The sequence below is a fragment of the Homarus americanus genome, unplaced genomic scaffold (assembly GCF_018991925.1).
Source record: "Homarus americanus isolate GMGI-L3 unplaced genomic scaffold, GMGI_Hamer_2.0 scaffold9293, whole genome shotgun sequence".
Taxonomy (NCBI): domain Eukaryota; kingdom Metazoa; phylum Arthropoda; class Malacostraca; order Decapoda; family Nephropidae; genus Homarus; species Homarus americanus.
This window is the reverse complement of record NW_024753552.1, coordinates 56,153-79,833: the sequence shown is the minus strand read 5'-3', so window position 1 is coordinate 79,833 and position 23,681 is coordinate 56,153. Positions and strand designations below refer to the sequence as shown.

The 23,681-nt window shown below is 44.1% G+C and overlaps 1 protein-coding gene across 1 annotated transcript in view; it reads left to right on the top strand.

Moving 5' to 3' along the window:
* Positions 1-22,801, top strand: part of LOC121855370 (lactosylceramide 4-alpha-galactosyltransferase-like) — a 53,435-nt gene extending 30,634 nt beyond the window's left edge. The window contains exons 4-7 of the mRNA XM_042350262.1: positions 1,908-2,104; positions 2,927-3,150; positions 17,105-17,311; positions 21,369-22,801. Coding sequence (XP_042206196.1) covers positions 1,948-2,104; positions 2,927-3,150; positions 17,105-17,311; positions 21,369-21,521 — 741 coding nt within the window. The 5' untranslated portion in view covers positions 1,908-1,947 and the 3' untranslated portion in view covers positions 21,522-22,801. The remainder of the gene's footprint in view (positions 1-1,907; positions 2,105-2,926; positions 3,151-17,104; positions 17,312-21,368) is intronic.
* Positions 22,802-23,681: the final 880 nt, after the last annotated feature.

Genomic DNA, 23,681 nt, shown 5'->3' with positions numbered 1-23,681 from the left:
TCCTACACTCAGCTCTTGGAGAGTGTGAGGACTGGGTTCCCCCGCGACCGTTTTGACCTCCACAACTCCCTACGCACGTATTGGATGATACGTGAGGACCTCTACGCAGATGGGGAACTCGTCCTGTACGGTGCCCGTGTGGTCGTCCCTGCAGCTCTCCGTCGTCGCGTTCTGGCCCGCTTACACGACAGCCATCGTGGAGCAGAGGCCACCAAGCGCCGCGCAAGGCAGGCTGTGTACTGGACCGGCATTGACGCGGATATCGTCAATACGGTCCGTGTCTATGAGCCGTGCCAGATCATGCAGCCCAGTCAACAGGAGGAGCCCCTCTTGTGCGACGACAAACCCACCAGGCCCTTCGAGTCCGTGTCAGCTGATTTCTTCAGCACAGCTGGGAAACATTTCCTAGTTGTCGCCGACCGACTCTCTGGCTGGCCTGTGGTGGTAATCTGTGGCTCGTACACGACGTCCGCGGTCACCAATCGCCACTTCCGGCACCTCTTTCGTGACCTGGGCTTCCCCGTACGTCTGCGGACGGACGGTGGGCCACAGTTTACCAGCCGGGACTTCACAGGATGCCTGGAGCGTTGGGGAGTCCGCCACATCGTGTCAACACCCCACTACCCACAGTCAAACGGCCGCGCTGAGGCTGCGGTCAAGACAGTCAAGCACCTCATCCTCAAGGTGGCCCCTACAGGCAACATAGACTGTGAGGCGTTTGACAAAGGACTCCTGGAGTTACGTAATACTCCCACCCACACAGGACGCTCCCCTGCCCAGGTCCTGTATGGTCACCCTCTCCGCTCTTGCGTTCCTGCACACGCCAAGGCCTTTGTGAAGGAGTGGTAGACCAGAGCCGAGAGCTGTGACCGCCGCGCCGCTTCACGTGCCAAGGACGCCAAGGCTCGGTATGACGACCGTGCCCGCCCTCTTCAGCCGCTGGAGATTGGTGCCCTTGTCCGCGTCCAGGACCCAACGACGACACGTTGGGACAAGGTGGGCATATTGATGGGCGTCGGCCGGTCGCGGGACACAAGGTCAGGATGCCAAGCGGCCGCTTCTGGTGGAGGAACCGCCGCTTCCTCCGGCCAGTCCCACCCCCAGCTGCTGGTCCCCTGACCGAGGACGAGTCTCCTACACCTCCCGAGAATCCGCCCCACAGTGCACCTCGACGCTCGGAGCGACTTAGGACTAAGAAGTCCGCTCAAGACAAAGACTATGAGCGTGAGGGGGGGAGGGAGATGTAGATTATGTATCTAAGCTACTGTGCCGAGTAGCAACCTTGTATATAAGTTACTGTGCCGAGTAGCATTTATATATGTAATTACGTGGCAACACTGCACGTGATATGTGGCAACATTGCCCTGAGGCTGCCATATGGCAAGGCAGCCTCAGTCTGACTCAGTGGGTCGTGCAAGTCACACTCTAGTCACTACTTGTATATCTCCTATCCGTTAATAAATGGACTTCAGTGTTACCCGGTGTTTCCCTACCCATCACTGCCTTCTTCAGGGAACACTTGGAACCTTCAATACCTTATCTTATTTATTTTCATGTTCTATTAGTTTTAAGGAACACAGTAAAGATAACACAAGCAAATTGTCCTGCAGTTGTCCTGAAATAGATTTACCCGTAGATAATTATTCACTAAGAGAGTCATCATAAACGTTCACATAAATTTATCATGTATATAGACAATGCAATCATAGATAGGAATTACATATACAAACAGTAGTAAACAGTCAATTGATTCAGTTTAGGATAATAACCTAACTTATCATCATTTGCTTATTACCAATAGGATCCTTTCCTTGAGCTGGGCAACTATAGTACAATACTTAGTAACAATAGAGCTACAAATTACAGATTACTAAAAATGAAAACTACCAACTTGTTCACATCATCAGCTGGGCACGTCAAAACCCAAGTCTTGTGGTGTGGTTCATTATGACGACGATGATCGTTGACGATGGGGACGGCTTAATTCGTCACCTCCTGCATCACTACCCCAACCTGAACCTCGCGGGAGCTGATCTCACCGACGTGTTTCAGAGAACGCCTCTGGAGAAATTCTTTAACGGGAAAACGTGGACGAAAGATGAAAGTGAGTTTAAAGATATGGCTTTTACTGTAGTCTTTCTGTAATAACATTATCAATAAAGATAAAAAACTACTTTACTTTCTAGCAGAATAACATCCATAAAAGTGCTTAATATACGGTGGGTACATACTATACTGTATATACAACAACTGAAAGTAAATAATAATCATAAAAACGACATGCATGTGTTCTGTGATGATAGAGTAGAATCATTGTATTTTGTCTTGGTATTCAGAAAGCCAGTGATATAGTTGGGTTAAAAAGAGGTGTGGTCTGAAGTAAGAAGTAAATACATTAAGTAAAAGAGACGAGGCGAAGTAATCATTGTTTAGTTGGATGATTGGACAACGGGTTAGAAGTGACCCTTCTCAAACCAGGAGAAATTAACGGGAAAACTATCAGATCACTGTTTTTTTTTTAACAAGTCAAATCTTTACAGGTTAGCTAGAGTTGTTTATTTTTCAAATTGGAGACGATGTGATCACAAAGTTAATCTGTACAGAAGTTTCTGACAGATGATGACTCTGTGAGTTCAGTGTTATTATAACTTAAATGAGAGCAACTGACAAATGAAGGAGTGAGCCCAAAGACTTTTTCGGGAAGTTTGTCTAATGGATTGATTGAAATTTTGTTTCAAAAAGTAAATCTACAGTAATGCAGATCTCTCTCTCTCTCTCTCTCTCTCTCTCTCTCTCTCTCTCTCTCTCTCTCTCACACACACACAGATGATATTATAAGGTGGTTATTCCTCAAAATAAGAGAAAATATGTTGAGATAAAAAGAATACATCTCCAGATCTGACTCAGAGATGATGTGATCTTACAGAATGGCTTAAGGTTCACGTGAGCGACATGATGAGGGTGGCACTGGTATGGCACTGGGGAGGCATCTACACTGACACCGACGTCATCTGCCTGAAGGACATGAGTCATTTCAGCAACACGGTCGCTTTCCAAGCGCCTGGAATCCTTGCCAATGGCTTCTTCAAATTCCAGTCTCAACATAAAGTTCTAAAATCATACATGAAAGTGATGATAAAGAATTATAAGGTAAGAACTTAATTGGTACGACGAATAGGATCAAGACAACTCAGATCTGTTCATGAATAACTCAGTCTACTTTTGGGACAACAGGATCACTTTATTATTTCTGTTTAATGGACACCTTTTTATTTATTATTATTATTATTATTGTTATTATTATTATTATTATTATTATTATTATTATTATTATTATTATTATTATTATTATTATTATTATTATTATTATTATTATTATTATTATTATTATTATTATTATTATTATTATTATTATTATTATTATTATTATTATTATTATTATTATTATTATTATTATTATTATTATTATTATTATTATTATTATTATTATTATTATTATTATTATTATTATTATTATTATTATTAGTTGTATTAGTAGTAGTATTAGTAGTAGTAGGAGGCGGCGTGGGTGTGGTGGACTGTCCTTCCTGATCTAAAGTGTTATTGAAGGGGACATATTCGGAGTGTGGGAGCGGGAATTTCACAGTGTGTCGGTGAATATCGGATGTCGCCCTAAGCATTGTCACCGAAGGTTCTTCTCATCCCTTACGGCATTAAACGTAAATAGTCCGTGTGTTCACCGGCGATCACCGACAGAGTTGTGAGTGCTTGGCGGGACAGCTGGTGCAGGTACCAGGTGCCAGTGCCAGTGTCGATAGGCTCAGGCTCTCAACTGGCTTAGCCATGTTAATATTGTTATTATTATCCACTCTGTATCTGTGTTTTTCTGGCTAAATAAACTATTTCAATTTCAATTTACTTTGGCGGGGGTGGTATCGAGACTCTCGCCCCTATGGGCCAAGTGTTCTACGCTTGCAGTCGCCTCCCACAAGTAACGATCACTTCATGTAGTGACAGCCGACTAAGTGAGGAGTATATATAACTACTCTTACATCAGTGTGACCATAGAAATAGTGGTTATTTCTGCCAAGGATATGTAAACAAGTGTTAGGTGTGACAATTCTTGCTCCCAGTGTATCACTCTGATGTGTGGATTGTCGCCCTCAGAGGGCGGCCTACACACCCACGCGCGCACGCATGCCCCTACAACCCGGACACAGAAGTCCGGGTAGTAGGCCTGCCTCCTCATTCCCCTGGATAAGAATGCAAGATGTAGGCCTATAGGGGTGGGGGAAGTGCTTAGGTGGATCATCATCAAATGCATAATGGAGGTGGTAAAGGATGATGTCAGGGCAGCAGCAGGGAACCTGCAAGTTTGTGCTGGCTACCAGGCTGGGAGGGAAGATGCTACTCGCGCCATGAGAACGATATTTGAGCAGCGTGATTGTGAGGCCGTTCTCCTGGTGGACGTTTCAAACGCATTCAACATACTTAACCGCAAGGCCGCACTGCACAACATCAAGATCAAGTGTCCAAACCTTGCAGTGTATGTTGAAAACTCCTATAGGAATCCACCAGACCTCTATATACTAAACCACAAGTCTCTAAGAGGGGATACTATCATACAGTCAACCGAGGAAGCAACACAGGGGGACCCTGTTTCAATGGGAATGTATGCAATAGGCCTATCCGTGCTCCAACACACAATAAAATTTGAAACAACTGAGGTCAAGCAAGTGGCGTATGCTGACGACCTTACAGGAGCAGGAAAAGTGGAGGACATCAAAAGTGGCGGGACCTGGTAACATCACGAGGCCCACAAATAGGGTACCACCTAAACGCCAGCAAGTCTTTCCTCATTGTGAAGCCAGAACATTATGAACGGGCAATAGAGGTGTTCGGTGGAAGTGAGGTCAAAATAACAAAGGATGGCCAAAGACACCCAGGAGCAGTAATCGGCACGACGGACTTCAAGACCGAGTACGTAACGGGAAAGGTGAATGTGTGGGTTAGGGAAATCCAGCTCTGTCCGATATTGCTAACATAGAGCCACATGCGGCTTTTGCGGCATTCACCCATGGAGTCAAGCATCGCTGGAACTACCTGATGGGCACTATCCCTGATAACAGACCCCTCCTCCACCCTCTGGAAGAAGCTATCAGCGTCAATTTCATTCCCAAATTAGTGAAACACCTTCACTTAACCCCAGCAGAAAGATCACTCCTTGCACTACCACCGAGACTGGGAGGAATGGGATTGACCAATCCAGAGAAGATTGCTGCCACCGAACATCAAAACTCAGCTAAGCTCACGGCAGCCCTCACTGACCACATAATAGCTCAAAATGCAACAGGGGAGGTGGATACCAGTGAAGTAAACAAGATTCGAAGGTCCATTACGACAGAACGGCAGCACGGCCAAAGTGATAAGTTGCAGCAACTGACGCTGCAAGTACCAGAGAATTTGAAAAAAAAAGTAGCTATAGTGCAGGCGGTGGGCGCCTCGAACTGGTTAACTACGTTACCGATAAGGGCAAATGGTTTCAGTCTCAATAAACAAGAATTTACAGATGCCATTGCTCTAAGGTATGGTAGGTTAGTAGAAGGTTTGGCCTTCCATTGCGTGCGTGGCTCTTCCTATGATGTAGATCACGCCATGGTGTACAAGAAAGGGGGCTTCATATGCATGAGACATGACGAAGTAAGGGATCTCACAGCAAATATGTTGAAGGAAATCTGTCGTGATGTCAGGGTAGAACCGAACCTCCTTCCATTGGACGGTGAGAATTTCCAACATAGGACTTCAAACACATCCAACGAAGCCTGTGTTGACGTCAGTGCTCGAGGATTCTGGACGCGGGGACAGCGAGCCTTCTTCGACATCAGGATATTTGATCCCATGGCCGCATGTCACCGTACCTTAGCTCTCGATGCTGCACACAGGAGGAACGAGAACGACAAGATAAGGGCATATGGGGAGAGAATTCAGAACGTTGATCAAGGCAGCTTCACTCCTCTGGTGTTTGCAACCTCTGGTGGGATGGGACCAAGTGCAAGATGCTTCTACGCCAGACTCGCGGAGGTGCTATCCGAACCGAAGCAGCAGCCCAGATGTTGTGGATAAGATGTCGACTGTCGTTCTCTCTCCTTAGGTCTGCTTTGCTCTGCCTCAGGGGTACGAGAGTATCGGCCCCAAAACCGACAACAGTTGCAGATATTGACTATGAGGCAACAGTCACTGAATGCCGCATAGATCTGCGGCTCAACTAAGTCAACACAGCTAGGATAGCTACTTATGTATTAGGATATTTAATTTTAAGGTAATAAAATGGCGGCGAAGGTGTGGCTATTGGGAGAGGAAGGAGACCCCCCGAAAAAAAAATAGTCGTAATAGAAGTAGAATTTCAGACAACAGTTAACATAGCATAACCATTTGTCAACCTATTGACTAGTGAGAAGCTTGACACATACTTGCAGGTTAGGCGCCACTTTTAAGACCTATACTATTAGTTTTTATTGAAGCTCCTTAATATAGGTCTTGTGATGGTGTTGTTCCCTGCTTAATACTGTTACCTAACATGACGTCTCTTCACCTTCTCAAGTCAGGAACCAGAGAAACGGGAGAGCTGAGAGAAAGAAGAAGGGTCGAGAAGGGATAGGAAGGGTGAGAAAGGGTGAGGAAGGGAAGGGAAGGTTTAGAACAGGTAGGGAAAGGAGAGACAGAATGGGGAAGGGAGGAGAAGGGAGGGGAAGGCTGAGGACGGATGGGAAAAGGAGGTGAAGGGTGAGGAAGGATGGGGAAGGGTGGTGAAGGCTGAGGACGGGCAATGTAAGACATTATTTTGTACAATCAATATGTGTGTTACTGTGATTATTATTCTATAGTGAAACCTCTATTTAACGGACTATATGGGGTGAAGATTCCGTTATATCGGGGCCCGTTAGATGTGAAGCCTCCATGTAACGAAGTATATAAAGATGAATGTCCGTTATATCGGGGCCCGTTAGATGTGAAGCCTCCATGTAACGAAGTATATGTAATGAGACAAATCTCACATGAAGAAGATTACATATAGGTAGAATATTGATAGTATAAGAGTATAAAAGAGAGGAAGATTTTGGTAGCGTGGCCGTGATAGATATTTACACTCATCGGATCTTATACGTCAATACACATCTATTACGCCTTAAGGGCGACTTCTCAAACACCGCTTCGTTACAACTCTTTATTAATTACGAACATGACATGGACACATTAATGACACCTTCTATTGAAGTTACTAGGACAATATATTTACGTTACTAGGACATCATATTACGTTACTAGACACTCTGATTCTCGGACACGAACATGAAATGAATACACTTCCCACGTAAGTAACTCATCCCATGGAAAGCTCTGACAAAAACTCACGTGACCTAGGGGAGGCCTAGCAGGTGGTCCTGGGTGTCTCTATGGGAGACTGCTTAGCTGGGCGCCGGAGGGAAGTCTCGGTCCTGACCGGAGGCGACTGCCTCCGGTCCTCTCTGCCTCCTCTCGAGCGGGCCTGGTGGTGTAGTAGCTGGCCCTTCCTCCTTACAAGACACACTCTCTCTCTCTGTCTCTCTCTCGCTCTCTGTCTGCAGAGGGAGGACTAGCACGTCCTATATATTGGGAGGCGAGCCGTCAGGTTGAGCTGATTGGGGGGGCGGCGAAGGATCTCCTTACATTTGCCCTCGCTAATGTAGGGTCAGGTCTGGACTTTTTCAGAGACTATAAGTTGTATCTTCTGGAGAAGTCATCAGGTGGGGCCGTGTGTATATTGGGAGAGAGCCGGCCGGTGCCCCCTTACATGTGTGACATGGGAGGGGAGCCTGGCTGATATATAACCCTTGGTCAACCGTGAGAGTTACCCTACACTTGACCTCCCTAATGTCGGGTCAAGAGGACTGTTTCTGAGATGTAAGCTGTGGTCTGACAACCCATCACTACACCTCCCGCCAAGACCAAAGCTTTCATGCTCAGAGCACTGATGACACATTTTAAGTAGACAGTAACATCATGTGCAGTATCTAATATAGTCCCTGAGGCGATAATGCATCCTTACATTTTACAAATTATAACACTAGAGATGTATGTTTTTCTACTGGCATAGTTTGATCTGACAAAGCTTACTATACCTCCCGCCAAGATTAAAGCTTCTATGACAGGAGAAAAAAAAATACATACACCGTAAGTGAACATAGAGTGATCTAAAGATCCTTCATATCTAGCATAGAGTCCGAGGCAAACTTGCATATCACCTTCTACAAACAAAAACAGGTGTTACATTGCCTAACCAGGCCGTGTCAAAATAATAATTCGTCCCACTCAGTAGTATGTCTACAACATTGCATTTGGTAATACAAAACATTGATCAAATGAACTCATAGAAAAAGTGACTAATCTAAAAAAAACATTCTTTGTAGTACATGTTAACAAAAATCAGAGAATGAAATACTTCAAAATACATAAAAAAAATGCTCCTACTTCACGTGTTAGGGTGTTATATCTTTATATTACACATCAACAACATCAACAACATCAGTACATTTGTTTGGTCCAGCATGGCTCAAGTCCTCCATCCAGCTGGTATCTGAAAATAAGGAATGCCGGCAGCACAACAGCGGTAGTCGGTTGGTCCTTTTGATTATCCACCTTTTCATAGTCGACTTTCTTCTGATGTCAGCACAGCGTGTCTTCTGTCTTCACATAGCACGTTTTTCTTTCTTCAATACCGCACTTTGTAGGTCGTGTCACCACATCTGACTTCTGCTCACTTCCTCCTGGTTTCTATAATATTCCAGATGATTTTTCTGTTCATCTGCGTTTCTTTATACATCTTCATTTTCATATTCCAGACGATTTTTCTGTTCATCTGCGTTTCTTTATACATCTTCGTTTTCTGTCATATTCCAGATGAATTTTTCTGCTCCATCTGTATTTCTTCTCTGCAACATCATCATTTTCAACATATTCCAGACGATTTTCTGTTCATCTGCCGTCGGCCCCCTCCGGCCGGGATGAAAGCCAGTCCACTGCTTGGGCTGTCGTCTCCTTAGATGACTGTAAGGCAGGTTCTGCGGACCAGGGCTCGCCCTCCGTACGTGAGTGTCGGCGAGACCAAAGACCGTCCTGTCTTACACCTTCCACAGTGGTGAATCTCTCCCTGGCTGGGCTCACCAGGGTTCGTTGTGTGGCGCTACATTCCACACTCCTTAACTTCCTAGAGTAGAAAAATATAAAATCTTCTTAATCCTAGACCAGGGAGGACTTGAAAGAAGTGGGGTGGTGTGTGGCGGGTGTGGTGCTGCATTCCTCACTCTACTGCTTCTCTTCTTATATGTGCTGTGGTCGGATTCCGGCTAGCCATGGGGCGGTACTGTGTGTGACAGTTGACAGAAACAATCCGAAAGGGATGATGGATTAGTTGGAAGTGTATCCGTAAAGAAAAACAAATATTTACTTTATACGTTACGTCAATGTTTGGCAACTATAGTTTCCGTCACGACAATATTCTCATTAGGCTGGGTTGGGGAGTTAAGCTCTGCTCACTACATTGAATATTATTTATCACTACGCGTCAGAGTACACTACAAATCATACTAACATAAAAACACACTGAGTGAAGCTCTGTAATTATCGCAATATTAAGTAACACTAACCACAGATTTCGAAACATAACTCACGGGACAAAACATATGGGGATTGGTGGTCACACTGGACGGTGCGAGGCGGGTGGAGGCGAGGCGAGGCGAGGCGTGGCGGGTGAGGTGGGGGGGGGAGCCGGGGCGTGGTTGATCGGGCCAGGCCGGGGCTTTGCGGGGCACGGAACGGCGGGGCGGGGCACGCTACGACGCTACGACACAGGAATTACTTATTACACAATTGTAGACAATACTTAGACTGAAACAAATGAAGGGTGAGACGAGCCAGGTGTTATGGCTAACCGAGGGAAGGCGTGAGTTTACGTTAAGTTCGCTACTACCATTATAATAACTAAGCGAGGAGGGCGTGGATTAACGTATATAGTTCGCTGCCACCATTGTAATGAGACAAATCTCACATGAAGAAGATTACATATAGGTAGAATATTGATAGTATAAGAGTATAAAAGAGAGGAAGATTTTGGTAGCGTGGCCGTGATAGATATTTACACTTATCGGATCTTATACGTCAATGCACATCTATTACGTCTTAAGGGCGACTTCTCAAACACCGCTTCGTTACAACTCTTTATTAATTACGAAAATGACATGGACACATTAATAACACCTTCTATTGAAGTTACTAGGACATTATATTTACGTTACTAGGACATCATATTACGTTACTAGACACTCTGATTCTCGGACACGAACATGAAATGAATACACTTCCCACGTAAGTAACTCATCCCATGGAAAGCTCTGACAAAAACTCACGTGACCTAGGGGAGGCCTAGCAGGTGGTCCTGGGTGTCTCTATGGGAGACTGCTTAGCTGGGCGCCGGAGGGAAGTCTCGGTCCTGACCGGAGGCGACTGCCTCCGGTCCTCTCTGCCTCCTCTCGAGCGGGCCTGGTGGTGTAGTAGCTGGCCCTTCCTCCTTACAAGACACACTCTCTCTCTCTGTCTCTCTCTCGCTCTCTGTCTGCAGAGGGAGGACTAGCACGTCCTATATATTGGGAGGCGAGCCGTCAGGTTGAGCTGATCGGGGGGGCGGCGAAGGATCTCCTGACATTTGCCCTCGCTAATGTAGGGTCAGGTCTGGACTTTTTCAGAGACTATAAGTTGTATCTTCTGGAGAAGTCATCAGGTGGGGCCGTGTGTATATTGGGAGAGAGCCGGCCGGTGCCCCCTTACATGTGTGACATGGGAGGGGAGCCTGGCTGATATATATGTCCGTTATATCGCGGGCCCGTTAGATGTGAAGCCTCCATCAAACGGATTATAGGGAGTGGGAAATTCGTTCTATAGAGGTTTCACTGTATTACTGTATTATGGTCATAGTGTTGTATTTTGCTCTTGTATTATTTATGATAATTTGTAATCTCACTATTTCTAGAATTTTTCCTGCATCGGCGTTCATTTATTGTATCATTATATCGTTGCTTTATGTACTTTCGTATTTTCTCTCTTTATTATCTTTATCTTACTTAGTTCTTTAAATTCATAATGAGCATTACTTTTTTTTTTTTTATTTTGTCTCTTACAGCGGCTACTTTATTGTGCACCCCACACTCATCCTGTGAGCGGTAGCGCAAAAGGATTACAGAGTAGAGTTTACAACGGGTCATAATAATTAACCCCCGTTGTCAGGATATTATGGCACTGAATGTTACACAGTATTTCAATTACATTATTTGTTTGGTTCTATACATAAAGGGTAACTTATTCACAAATGCGTGAGAACAGGCGTGTGAGGCAGTATGTCTGGCCGCACACTTTGTTATTCACATTTACGTGAGAAGTATTCAAGCACATTGTGTATTTGGTTCTGTACATGAGAACTGATATAGTTACTAAGTGCAAAAAAAAGGGATACAATCTTAATATGTCGGCTATCTTGCCATTAGAGATGAAGTGTTGTGCCATTTCACACACAGTGTGCTTGGACCTGTCCCTAAAAGATTCTATCTTCACACAGTAGAAGGACGTAGTGTTCAAGTGTGTGGCCATATGTCTGGCTACACACTTTACATTTAGTCTTGTTTACATCTGCTTGAGGAACATACAGCCAGAGGTACTTATATCCTAACCTTAATCTAGCGGTTACAACTTCTTGTAATCTAGTGATCTTGTTGCTTGCTCCATATACATGTTTCAGTTGATACATCTCATCATGGTAAACTATGGATCGACTAGTGCCTGTTTGCACTGGTCTACTTGCGTCAAACTCATTAATAAGTTCTTTCCTAATTACAGTTTTAAGGGTTCTTTTTGACAGACCCAAATTGTATTCAACGGTGTCTTTGTTAGACGCGAGTTTGGCGAGGGCATCAACTCGGTCATGTTTTATGAGGCCTATGTGAGATAGGATCCACAACAGTTTGACCTTGACACCCCGGTCAACAAGGCACGCATATTTGTGTCTGACTTCAGAGACAAGAGCGTGACAACCTGAGTCGAGGGTGTCAAGGCCAAGTAGTGAGGATAGAGAGTCAGTGATGATGAGACTGTCAGTGACAGTGGTTTCAATGAATTTTATAGCTGTGAGTATGGCAACTATTTCAGTTTGTAGAGTGGATGCCCAGTTGTTAATTCTAACCCCTTTCTCAATTATATTACCGTCAGGTTGAGTCACAACAATAGCACTTCCAGCCCTCCCACAGGCGGTGTTAAGAGATCCACCAGTGTAGATGGTCTGTGTGATATTATCATCAGTCTGTAGAGTGTGTATGAGTTCAAGAGCTCTCAGTTTGGCAGTGTGTTGGAGATAAATACTTTGTATATTAATCTTTAGGTGGATATGTCGGTATTGTGATATCGAAGGAAACTGTCCGCCAGGGTGGAAGGAAGAAATGTTGTGTCTCAACTTTGTACAGGTTGTCTAGTTCAAACATCTTCATATGTGTAACTGTAGTTTGGATCCATTTAGACTCAGTAGTCCCATGGTTCATACATTCTAGCAATTTTAAGGAAACAATGTTATCAGGATCACCACGCAGAAGCCTCAGGGCTATCATGAGGTTCACTTCAATTATTCTGTCTTTAACACTGGATATACCTAGTTCTTTCCTCATATTAAGTACTTTAGTGCTCATGGGACATCCTAGGATAATTCTGAGGGCTTTATTTTGCATTTTCTCGAGCTTGTCAACGCCTTTCCCGTCACGAAGGACCAGGGCTGGTGCGTGGTAATCTATCAGAGATCTTATGTCACTGTGTGTGTGTGTGAATGTGTGTGTGAGTGTGTGTGTGTGTTTGAGAGAGGTTCGACGTTAATGCATATCTGTATTATCAATGCATTACTACAGTATAGCCTTGTACCTCACATCGAAAACAATATTTTCCTACTGTATTTATACAGGGGCCGGTGATACGATCGCCGGGTACTCTCAGTTCACCCAGCTGTGAATGGGTACCTAAGTTTACAACCTAGAAAAGTGAAGGCGGTGGAGTGCAGTACCGGCCATGCTACCTCCTTGTGTACCGAAGGCTTAGTATACAGTGTGTTGTATCATCACTGTATATAACGGGTAGTCATATCTTTGTGTTTCATTTTTGCTGCAGTCTCAATCAATTAATCAGAGGACCGTCCTTATATCTGAGGGTTGGTGACCACAGTCCTTCACCTAATCGTTCTCAGGCTGTTTTTATCAATCCTCTAAGGTTTTGTATCTCTCTGGGGACCCAGTTGTTTACTTCATTCACCCACCCCAGTCTCTGTCTCCTCCTGGCCCTCCTACCCTCAACTTTGCTCTTTAATATTTCTTTTATTATTCCCTCATTCCTAATTATATGACCAAAGTATCTCATTTTTCTTTTTCTGTACATTTCAAGTATTTCTCTTGAGTTTTTTTTTTGTCAGTGTAGCTTATTTTTCGCATTCACCTATAACACTACATTTCTAAGGCCTCTAACCTCTTTCTGGTGTTTGCTGAAAGTGTCCACGCTTCCGACCTATGCGTTAGTCTATGTCATGTTGGTTGTAGCATTTGTGAGTACGTTAACCCCCACTATTATAATTTTCATAGATCTTCCTTTTTCACACCTCAGTGACCCTGAAATTTTGCTGTTCCTTAATCAGTAGCAATGTTCCCACAATGATGATGCTAGTGTCATTCCCTTAGATGTGCTAGATAGTATGTGTTACATCCCCTTTACCCATGGTGTCGACACAATACTCCCTCATATCGATCCTGATGCCTTTCTACAAAACTCACTGGGTTACACCAACCCCAACTGTAACTATTACTTTCCTAACTCCCCCGAGTTTAGTTCTAGTCTCCTACTACCTCATTTCTTCTCCTTGATTAGCCATAACATCAGCAGTATTCCCCTTCATCTAGATACCTTTTAATGTCAGTGTTTATCTTCTATTGCCAACAAATTTGATGTACTTGGGTTCTGTGAAACCAAACTCACTAACGATATTGACCATTTGTATAACATTCCTAATTATAATAGACACTGCGTCAACACGTCACGACACAGTGGTGGTATCGCACTATATGTTGATATCAAGTATAACACTTCTGTAAGAGATGATTTAGAGGTACAAGAGGAGTACATGGAGAGTGTTTTCATTGAATTACGTAACGACACACGAAATATCCTAGTAGGAATAATCGACAGAAGACCCCACACTAATGTAACGAATTTTCTTGATAAATTTTCCGAGCTTATCTCTATCATAAGCTCAGAGAGGAAATTTTGCTACATTACATGAGATTTCAACCTTGATCTTTTAAAATGAGAAACCGACACCCCAGTATTAGACCTTCTTGCTACCTGTCATTGTAAACTCTTCTTCAACACTATAACCAAACCCACTAGAGTAACTGCCACCTCTACCACTGTGATAGATCATATCGGGACTAACAACACTCCTAACAATCTTGCAAGTGGAATTATTTATAACAATATCTCAGATCACTTCTCAGTTTTTGCCTTGTATAAAACAGCCACAAGACCTGAAAGGCCTAGTAGAGTCTCAATACAATACAGAGACTACTGCACCGACAACATGCTCCTTTTTGAAAACAACCTAATGAATGCTAACTGGGATCTTGTCTATGCCTCCGACAACCCTAACGTGAACAGCTGCAACTTCTCTTGCATCTTCAATGCTTGCTTTGATAAATGCTTCCCGCTCAAGACTAAGTCAGTGAAAACTGAATCCATTTCCAAACCCTATATCACAAGCGAAATTAAGATAATGATAAAAGAAAAACACAAACTCCAAAGGAAATTTGCAAAAAAGACCCATAACTTTCGGTGATGCTTACCAAAGTATCAGAAATAGAGTAACTCAAGCAGTTAGAAATGCCAGACGTAACTATTATACAAACAAGCTCCAGTCAGCATCAGGTGACTGTAAGAAAACCTGGTATGTCATAAATTCTATTCAGAACAGGAACACTCAGCCTTCGGCCCCCCACTCAGCTTTTATGATAAATGATTCAGTTATAACGGAACACTCCCTCATTGCCAATCACTTCAATGAATATTTTAATATGTTGGCAAAAATCTTGCAGAGAGCATCCCTGATCACCATGAGGAATTTAGAGCCTACCTGCAAAACAGACAGCTAAATGAGCCGTTCTTATCCCCTGTCACAGCAGATGAATTACTGGTCATCATAAAAATGTCCAAAGATGCAGCAGCAGGCCAAGACAATATACCAATGAGCATCATTAAGAAAGTGGCCCACTTATTACTACCTGTTCTCCTACACATTTGTAACTCCTCCTTCACTAGTGGTGTCTTTCCGGATAAATTGAAAATTGCAAAAGTTCACCCAGCATATAAAAAATCTGGTAACAAAGGTCTCTTCAAGAATTACCGCCCCATATCAGTCCTCCCAGCCTTGAGTAAGATACAGGAAAAGCTAGCATGTAATAGACTAAATTCCTTTTGCAATGCCAATGACATCTTTACAGACTCCCAGTTTGGAATTAGAGCTAGAAGGTCGACTGAGAGTGCGCTGCTATTCTTTACTAATGACATCTTAAATTCCTTTGATGACAGTCAGTTCACAGTCAGTATATTCTTGGACCTCTCTAACGCCTTCGATACTGTCGACCATATCATCCTCCTTTCAAAGCTTGAACATTACGGCGTTAGGGGCCTGTCCCACAATTGGTTTACCTCGTATCTGTCCAAGAGGATGCAGTATGTCTGCTATAATAATCACCAATCTGACTCCTCGCCAATCTTGTATGGCGTCCTCCAAGGTTCCATTCTCGGTCCAGTACTGTTTTTGTTGTACATAAACGACATAATCCACACCCGCACACTCATAAAATACAACTTGTTTTATGAACACTGAATTGACTAAAGTCAGGACCTGGGTAATACGGAATAAACTGACCTTAAACCTTGAGAAAACCCACTACACGATCTTTCACAGAAGGAAAAACTTACCCCCAGACTTGGACCCCCTGTACCTTGGTAATATAGTCCTCAAACGCGAACAAAATACTAAATTCCTCGGAGAAACTTAACTGGAGAAATCACATACAAACCATTCACAGTAAAGTCAATAAACAGTGCAGTATAATGTATCACACTCGACAGTCACTCACTCTCACAGCAGTGAAAGAAATCTATCATGATCTTGTTTACCAACACTTGATACACTGTCACACACTATGGGGGGGCCTCTGGCTCTTCAAAAACACAATCTCTGGTTACTGCATAAAAGAGAGTTGTACGGACAATGACCTACTTGAAAAAAAAACAGATCACACAAACGAAAAATTTGCTATATTAAAAATATTATAATTCGAAGATATTAACACTTACTGCTGTGCCCTCTTTGTTTACAAATCGATCAATCACTTGCTTGACAATAATTATTTCCAGTTCCGGAATAATCAGAGATACAACTTAAGGCATCCAGAGCTACTAAGACCACCTCTCATGTGCTCCTCTCAGTCCCAAACCTCCATAAAATATTGCGGTGTGAAGGTGTGGAACAACTTACCCCCACCCATCCCAACATAGACTACGCTCCCTTCCTTTAAATCATCTCTTAAAAAAATATTTATTGTCTAAGTATTAATATTTCTTGTAATACCTACTATATTTCAGTACCTGCTTTTATTGAACCATCAAAACCGTTTTATCGGAAATTATCATGTAAATGGATAAGTAATTACCATTGCAATAAACATAAGTGCCAACTAGACATAATACTTCCGTGAGATAAATGTACAGTATATATCAGGTGCCTACAAGAGAGCTCAGGTTCTCAACTGGCTCAGCCATGTTAATATTGTTATTATTTTCCACTCTGTATCTGTGTTTTTCTGGCTAAATAAACTGTTTCAATTCAATTCAATTCAATTCAATTCCATGTACATAATTTCAGCAGCCTTTTTAACAAATTAAAGTTAAAGTCGGTTTCCATTAAGTTTAATCCTGCACTAATGTCTTGCAGCCGGGCGTTTGGGGAAGTATGGGTCCAAAATCCTTGTCCGAGGTCCTGAAGGCGGAGTGTAAGGTCAAGGATTTAAGAAAACTACATCCTAAGCTTCCCTTGACATGCGGTGACGTATCACTTCTCCCACCAAAGCAGTTTTATCCTATAATTTGGCAGAACTACAAGAAATATATGGAGCCCGGGAAGGGGAAGAACTTCACTGAGGTGAGTGTGCATGTGTGTGTGTGTGTGTGTGTGTGATATATAATGCGTTTAGTGTGGCAGCATTATGTTAATGTTAAGGTGCAGGCACTGCTTGCTTCCTCTTGCTTTCAACTACCGCCTCTGGCTAGCCCTCGTTGTGAACAGGGAAGCAATCTTACGTAAGTCTTCCCCTGCCACTACACAGCCTCTTCACCATTAAGACTCCTGCTGTGCCTCCTCGCGGTAACACACGGTAACTGGGTGCCTCGCGGCCCCAGACTAGAGCAGCAGAGGATCTCGGAGTAGCAGTGGGCCCCAGAGGGATGGCGCATAGGTCTACCGGCATGTGGACACGCCCTGGTGCCTACCAACCACTGCCTCGCTGCCTTGCAGATAAACCTTGGTAGGTATAAGGTTACGTGAGTAAACCCCGAACGAAAAATCTGCCGTGGAGCCCCGCATCAGACAGACATGCTTACAGAGCTCCAGCAAGACCCCAGCGGCTGAATAGGCGGAAGAGGTGACCAACATGGGAACCCAACGAATAGACAGGCGGATGAAGACAATGCAAGATGAACAGGCTACTAAAGCGGTCCATTGTAACTCTCCCTCTCCCCAGTCGTTACAACTACCTGCACCATTGGATCTGAAAAAGGGAGAGCCAAGATGTGTGGTTGCAGCCTGCGCTCCTGCCTCACCACATAAATCAAATCATGCACAGCCATCATCTAGTTCATCATACCTCTCATCATCAACAAAACCCTTATATCCTCAAAAGTCCTATTGCGACAGACGAGTGGCGACGGGTACAGGCAGAGATGACTGCCGTGAGTCTCTAGTGACAACTCTGCACATGGGCGTCACAGATAAGGTGGTCGTTTATGCACTCCGGTCCTGTTTGTGCGACTGAGCAGCCTCTCTGCTCACCCCACATGGGAAAGGGACTAGAAAAGGTGCCCTAAACATAGTTTGCCTAAAAAAACAACCTGACTGGGCAACCGCTCCCAGTAAGATCATCTTTACGCGGTTGAAAACAAAATTATAATCACAGATCAGAGAAAAAATACTATACAACCTCTTATGGTCGCTGCATGGAATGCCAGGACCCCTCTAAGCACTGGCACAAATGAGCGTCCTCGAAGAAGAACTGCCCTTGTGGTAAAAGAGCTGGCTAGGTATAATATCGACAAAGCAGCCAATAGTGAGTCCCGGCTCGCAGACAAGGGTCGACTCACAGAACGGGAGTCCTGCCATACCTTCTTCTGGAAGTGTAAACCTGTTGCGGAGAGAAACCGCATTTACGAGTATGGATTTGGCTTTGCCATTCGCCAGTACATCCTACCTAGGTAAACTAAATTGCCTGCTGGGATCAACGAGCGCTTCATGACGCTCTGAATCCCACTAAATCTCTCACGTCATCCCTCATCAGAGCATACGCCCCAACACTGGATGCAGAGGATGACTCCAAGAAGGACTTTTATGCCGACTTTAGCCGATTGCTAACCCCTCCAATGTTGGCAGAGATGCTGACATATGGCAGTGAACTATAAGGAGAACACAACCTTACTATCACCAACACCTTGTTTAAGCAGACCGACAAGTTCAAAGGTTCTTGCTTGGCAACACTCTTGATCCTAACATTGGCATCTCATGATTACATCATTGTAAGAGAAAGAGATTGCCAATATTTCCTCATCACCCGAGCTATGCGTTGCTCAGACCACTGTGATACAGATCATCGGCTCGTTAGAGCCAAACTCTCTCTTCACGTCGTCCCAAAATGGCGAAGGCAACAAGACTCCAGAAAATGCTCGGCCAGATCAAAAGAATACACCAGGAATGGTTTAATGAAAATGAGCCAGAAATCAACGTACTCGTGGATAATAAACATGCTGCTCTAACTGACTGGTAGAACAACCTTCAGTATCGGACCAAAGCTGATACCTTGCACAAGGAGAAAGTGGCAGCCCAGCGCCAACTTCGCAAACTTATGAACGAATGGTGCAAAAATATAGCGTGTGAAACGCAAAAATTTGTAGAAGCATGAATTATTCAATTCTTCATAAACAATATATGGCCTAACTACTCATGGAGTGGTCCCCTCTTATCCCATGGTAGCTCCCTATTTAAAGACGAAGACGGCATCCTTCAGTGCTGGAAAGAGCACTACCATTCGCTGCTCAACCAAAACACTGATTTGATTGTCCTGTCCACCCAGCAGGTCCCTCAGCACCCAGAGCTGACCCACCTCATCCCTGGATGAGGTAGCTACTGCCATCAAACGGATGAAAAACGACAAAGCCAGAGGGCCTGATGGAATCCCAGCCGAGGTAAATAAGCAGCAGGACCTCTGCTTATCAGCCGTGTCCACTCTTTCCTGGAGAATATATGGGAAAAGGAGGAAATCCCCAAGAATTAGAGAGACCGGTCAAACTGTGGCAACTACCGCAGGACCTCACTGCTGTCCATAGCTGGCAAGATTATTGGCCAATTCCTCCAAAACAGACTTGTTCCTGAGGCGGAAAAATTCCTCTCAGAATCTCATGGCCTTCATTAACCTTACTAATCCTTTGACTCAGTCAAGAAGGAAAGCCCTCAGTCGTTTTGGTTGCCCACCAAAATTCATTGCCATTGTGAGGTAACTGCACGATGACATGAACAGCAGTGTCCCACACAATGGCACCAAGTCGGGGTTCTTCCACATCCAAACAGGGGTTAAACAAGGATGTGTACTTTTACCAACTCTCTTTTCCATTTTCTTGGCTGCCTTCGTTACTCGTGCCAGTGCCAATTTAGCCAGCGGGGTGGACACCCAGTACCGGATGAAGGGACTTTTCAACAAAAGACGACTCAGGGCAAGAATAAAAGTGTTGGACGCTCACACTGAACGTGACCTACAGGAGATTCTGAACACCTACACAGATTCCTATGCACATTTCGGCTTTGGGGGTGAATGCACATGAAACTCAGATTCTCTTTCAGCCTGCCCCTGGTTCAGCTACACCTCCACCATCCACCCAGCTTGACGATACTACCCTCTCTAATGTTACTCACTTTCAGTATCTCGGCTCCCACCTGTCCACCACCGCAGATGTTGATGAAGTGATTAAACATCGGATCAGATGTGCATCTCAAGCCTTTGGCAGACTCCGTCCCCATGTCTTCAGCTGTAGGGAAATAAAATTATGTAAAGAGCAGCATGTACATCGAGCAGTGGTCCTACCCGCCTTGCTGCATGGCAGCGAGACATGGGTCATATAGAGGAGGCACCTCAAGGCACTTGAAATTTTCACCAACGTAGTCTATGTTCCATCCTCCGAGTTCGCTGGGAAGACAAGAAAACGAATGCCGGTATTCTCGCTGATACCAATTGTGGGAACCTCGAGGCTACCATTATCCATGAACAACTACGCTGGACTGGCCATGTTTCACACATAGACGACAGTAGACTGCCAGAACAGCCTCTTTACAGCCACCTAACGAATAGTAAACGTAACGCTGGCGTGCAACTGAAAAGGTATAAGGATAATCTTATGACAAACCTGGAAAAGTGCTAAATCGACCCCCTTACCTGGGAGACGATTACTGCACGCCGTAACGGTTGGAAGAGCACCACACGAGAAGGTGTCAAACCTTCGAGTTTGCTCAACTGAAAACCGAGTCACACAAGCTCACTAGATGTTGTCCTCCACATGTGCAACATCTGTGGACGGCTCTGCCGGTCCCGTATCGGCCTCTCGAGTCACCTCAGAACTCACCAATCAAGGTGACATCCTATATAACTCATATCATTGTATCATAGCTGGAGTTGAGCCTTCCTTAGATCTTTTATAACTTTCATAAAAACATACCGCTTATTACCATTTGTTGTTGATTAAACTTAAAAATTAACCTCTGGGATATTTACATTAAATATTTGTTTTATCTTCTGATTTCACTATTAATATAAGTTTGGTCATATAAGAAAGGGTAAATAAAGATGCCTCACAAATGTACTTCTCACCAATTTTGTGTTTTGCTGCTCCTTTCTGTGCGTGTGTCCTCAAGTAATGTACAGTGTTTGGTGTACTATTTACAGGATTTTAAGGAGAATTTCTCCCTACACGTGTGGAACAAGCTCAGTGTCGATGAAGTGGTGCGGAAAGGAAGCAACAGTATCTACGAGACGGCTGCCAAGACTCACTGTCCCATCACCTACCAATATGCCACCCGGCGCTCACTCACCTTCTAGTCCACCTGAATGATGTTCAGTATTCCCCTCTTATCTGTCTTGCTGTTGCATCTTTATTCACCTGAACCATATCCTTCCTTCTCTGACCTGACTATGTGTGACTCAAACCATAAACATCCTTCCCTGACCTGACTGTGTGCGAGTCAAACTGACTTAGGGTCCAAGAACCTTTGGATGCTGTGGGAAGAATTTGACATTGATCCCGTGGAAGGAAAGAAATATCTTTCCAAAACCCGAGCGCTGATCGGGATATATTTGTGTTTGCAGACGTGCCACATTTTATTAAATTAATTAGGAATAATTTTCACGATTCAGGATTTTACCTAAAGGATGGAAGCTTTATGTCTGATTCCTCTAATCGGGAAATGAGGTCAGCAAGTAAGACAGTATGGTTTAGCATACAAACTAAGTGAAATGCATTTAAATGTATGGGCCCGCAACGACAGCGGGTTAAATATGCAGTCCAATTGTTGTCAAAAACATGTTCTAGCTCACTGAAATATCTTGGAGAAAGAGGACTACTAGAGAGTAGAAATTGGGAAGAAACTGCTGACTTCATAATCTGGTGGACGAATGGTTTGACATTATTAATTCTTCTCATAAATTTTGTGAACATCAATCACTTAATGCATTTGGAATTAATTTATGTGACCAATTAAATGTTCTGCACAGAATGATTGAAGTAGTGACAACAATGAGGGTAAAAAACTCACTGTTGATAGGCCTTTACAAGTTTCAGAAAGGAGTAATATTATCATATCGGTCACTTATAGGGTTGTACAAAATGCCCCAGAAGTTTTTTATCTTTAATTCATTCGAACTAGAAAATTAAATCAAGATTGTCTGGAGCATTTGTTTGGGTGCATAAGACAGATACATGGAACCTACGACCAGCCAAATGCTGTGAATTTTAAGTTCAGGCCCAAGTAGTTACTCCTGGGAAAAGACGTTTAACTAATTTCTGACAAGCTATCACAACTAATGATAATTTTGACTGCTTGTCAAGAAATATTGGTCTTAGACAAAAAAATGATAAAGGTACACCTTTCAATGACAGATAGCTGGCAGTAGAACCTTATATAACTAATCACTGTTTCAAAGTCTTGGATATTGGTAATGAAGTAGAAAAAGAGTTAAGTGATGAGTTTGATGAAATCCTAGGAGAGTGTATAAACCCTGACAAAAATGACGGTAAAGCAATACATTGCAACAGTTAGAGAAGGAACATCAACAGCACCTAGCTCAGTTGAGGGATGCACTAGATAGGGTAAAGACACAGTATCAAATACAGCACGATGAGACAATGTAGGAGATGAGGAGACACAATGGTAGAGAGGGAACTAGTCTCGGGGCCGGGTTGACCATGTCTAAGTTCGACGGTAGGCCAGGAGTAGAGGTAGGGAAGTGGTTAAGAGAGGCTGACCGAACCCTCAAGCTGCTACACGGAGACGAAGTCAGTCGAATCCAATTCATAATAAGGCATCTTGCAGGGTCTGCGGCAGATCGCGTATACAATGCACGCAGAGACTGGGAAACCGTAGATGAATTAACTTGTTATTTGAAGCAGCAATACGGCGGGCAGACGGCCACGTACGACGCCATTCAGGTGATGAATCGGAAACAACGGAGCAACGAAACGCTTCTTGAATATTATGATGCTATGCTCGATTTAAACGATGAGTTGAACCACCATGGACATAAATATGATAAGGCCCTGTTGGGAGATGCGATCACTCGGGGGCTCAAGGAGGAACAAAGCCGTATGTGGTTATTGGAGGAGATCCAGAAGTATCCTCACCATAGTCTAGACGAGTGGATCACGGGGCTGAGAGAGGCGGAACAAAAACGAGCGGCTTTGAAGGAGGTACCGCTGACTAAGGGAAGAGAGAACGAACCGCAGGCTGGAGGCTCGATTCTCCCGATGTGCTATGCGTGTGGACAAAAGGGCCACCTCAGTTTCAATTGCACGAACAGGTCCGGACCAGGAGAGTGTGTCCCAAGGGGATACGTGGCCAATGGCCAGTATCGAATTAGAAATAACAATCGGAACTGGCGGTCGGGAAATGGTCAAGGCCATCTAGTCCCCGCCAACCGTTCCTGGCCTCACCAATAGATTCCACCGGCGATGTTATGAACCAAGAGAGAGCGGACCCGTGGTCA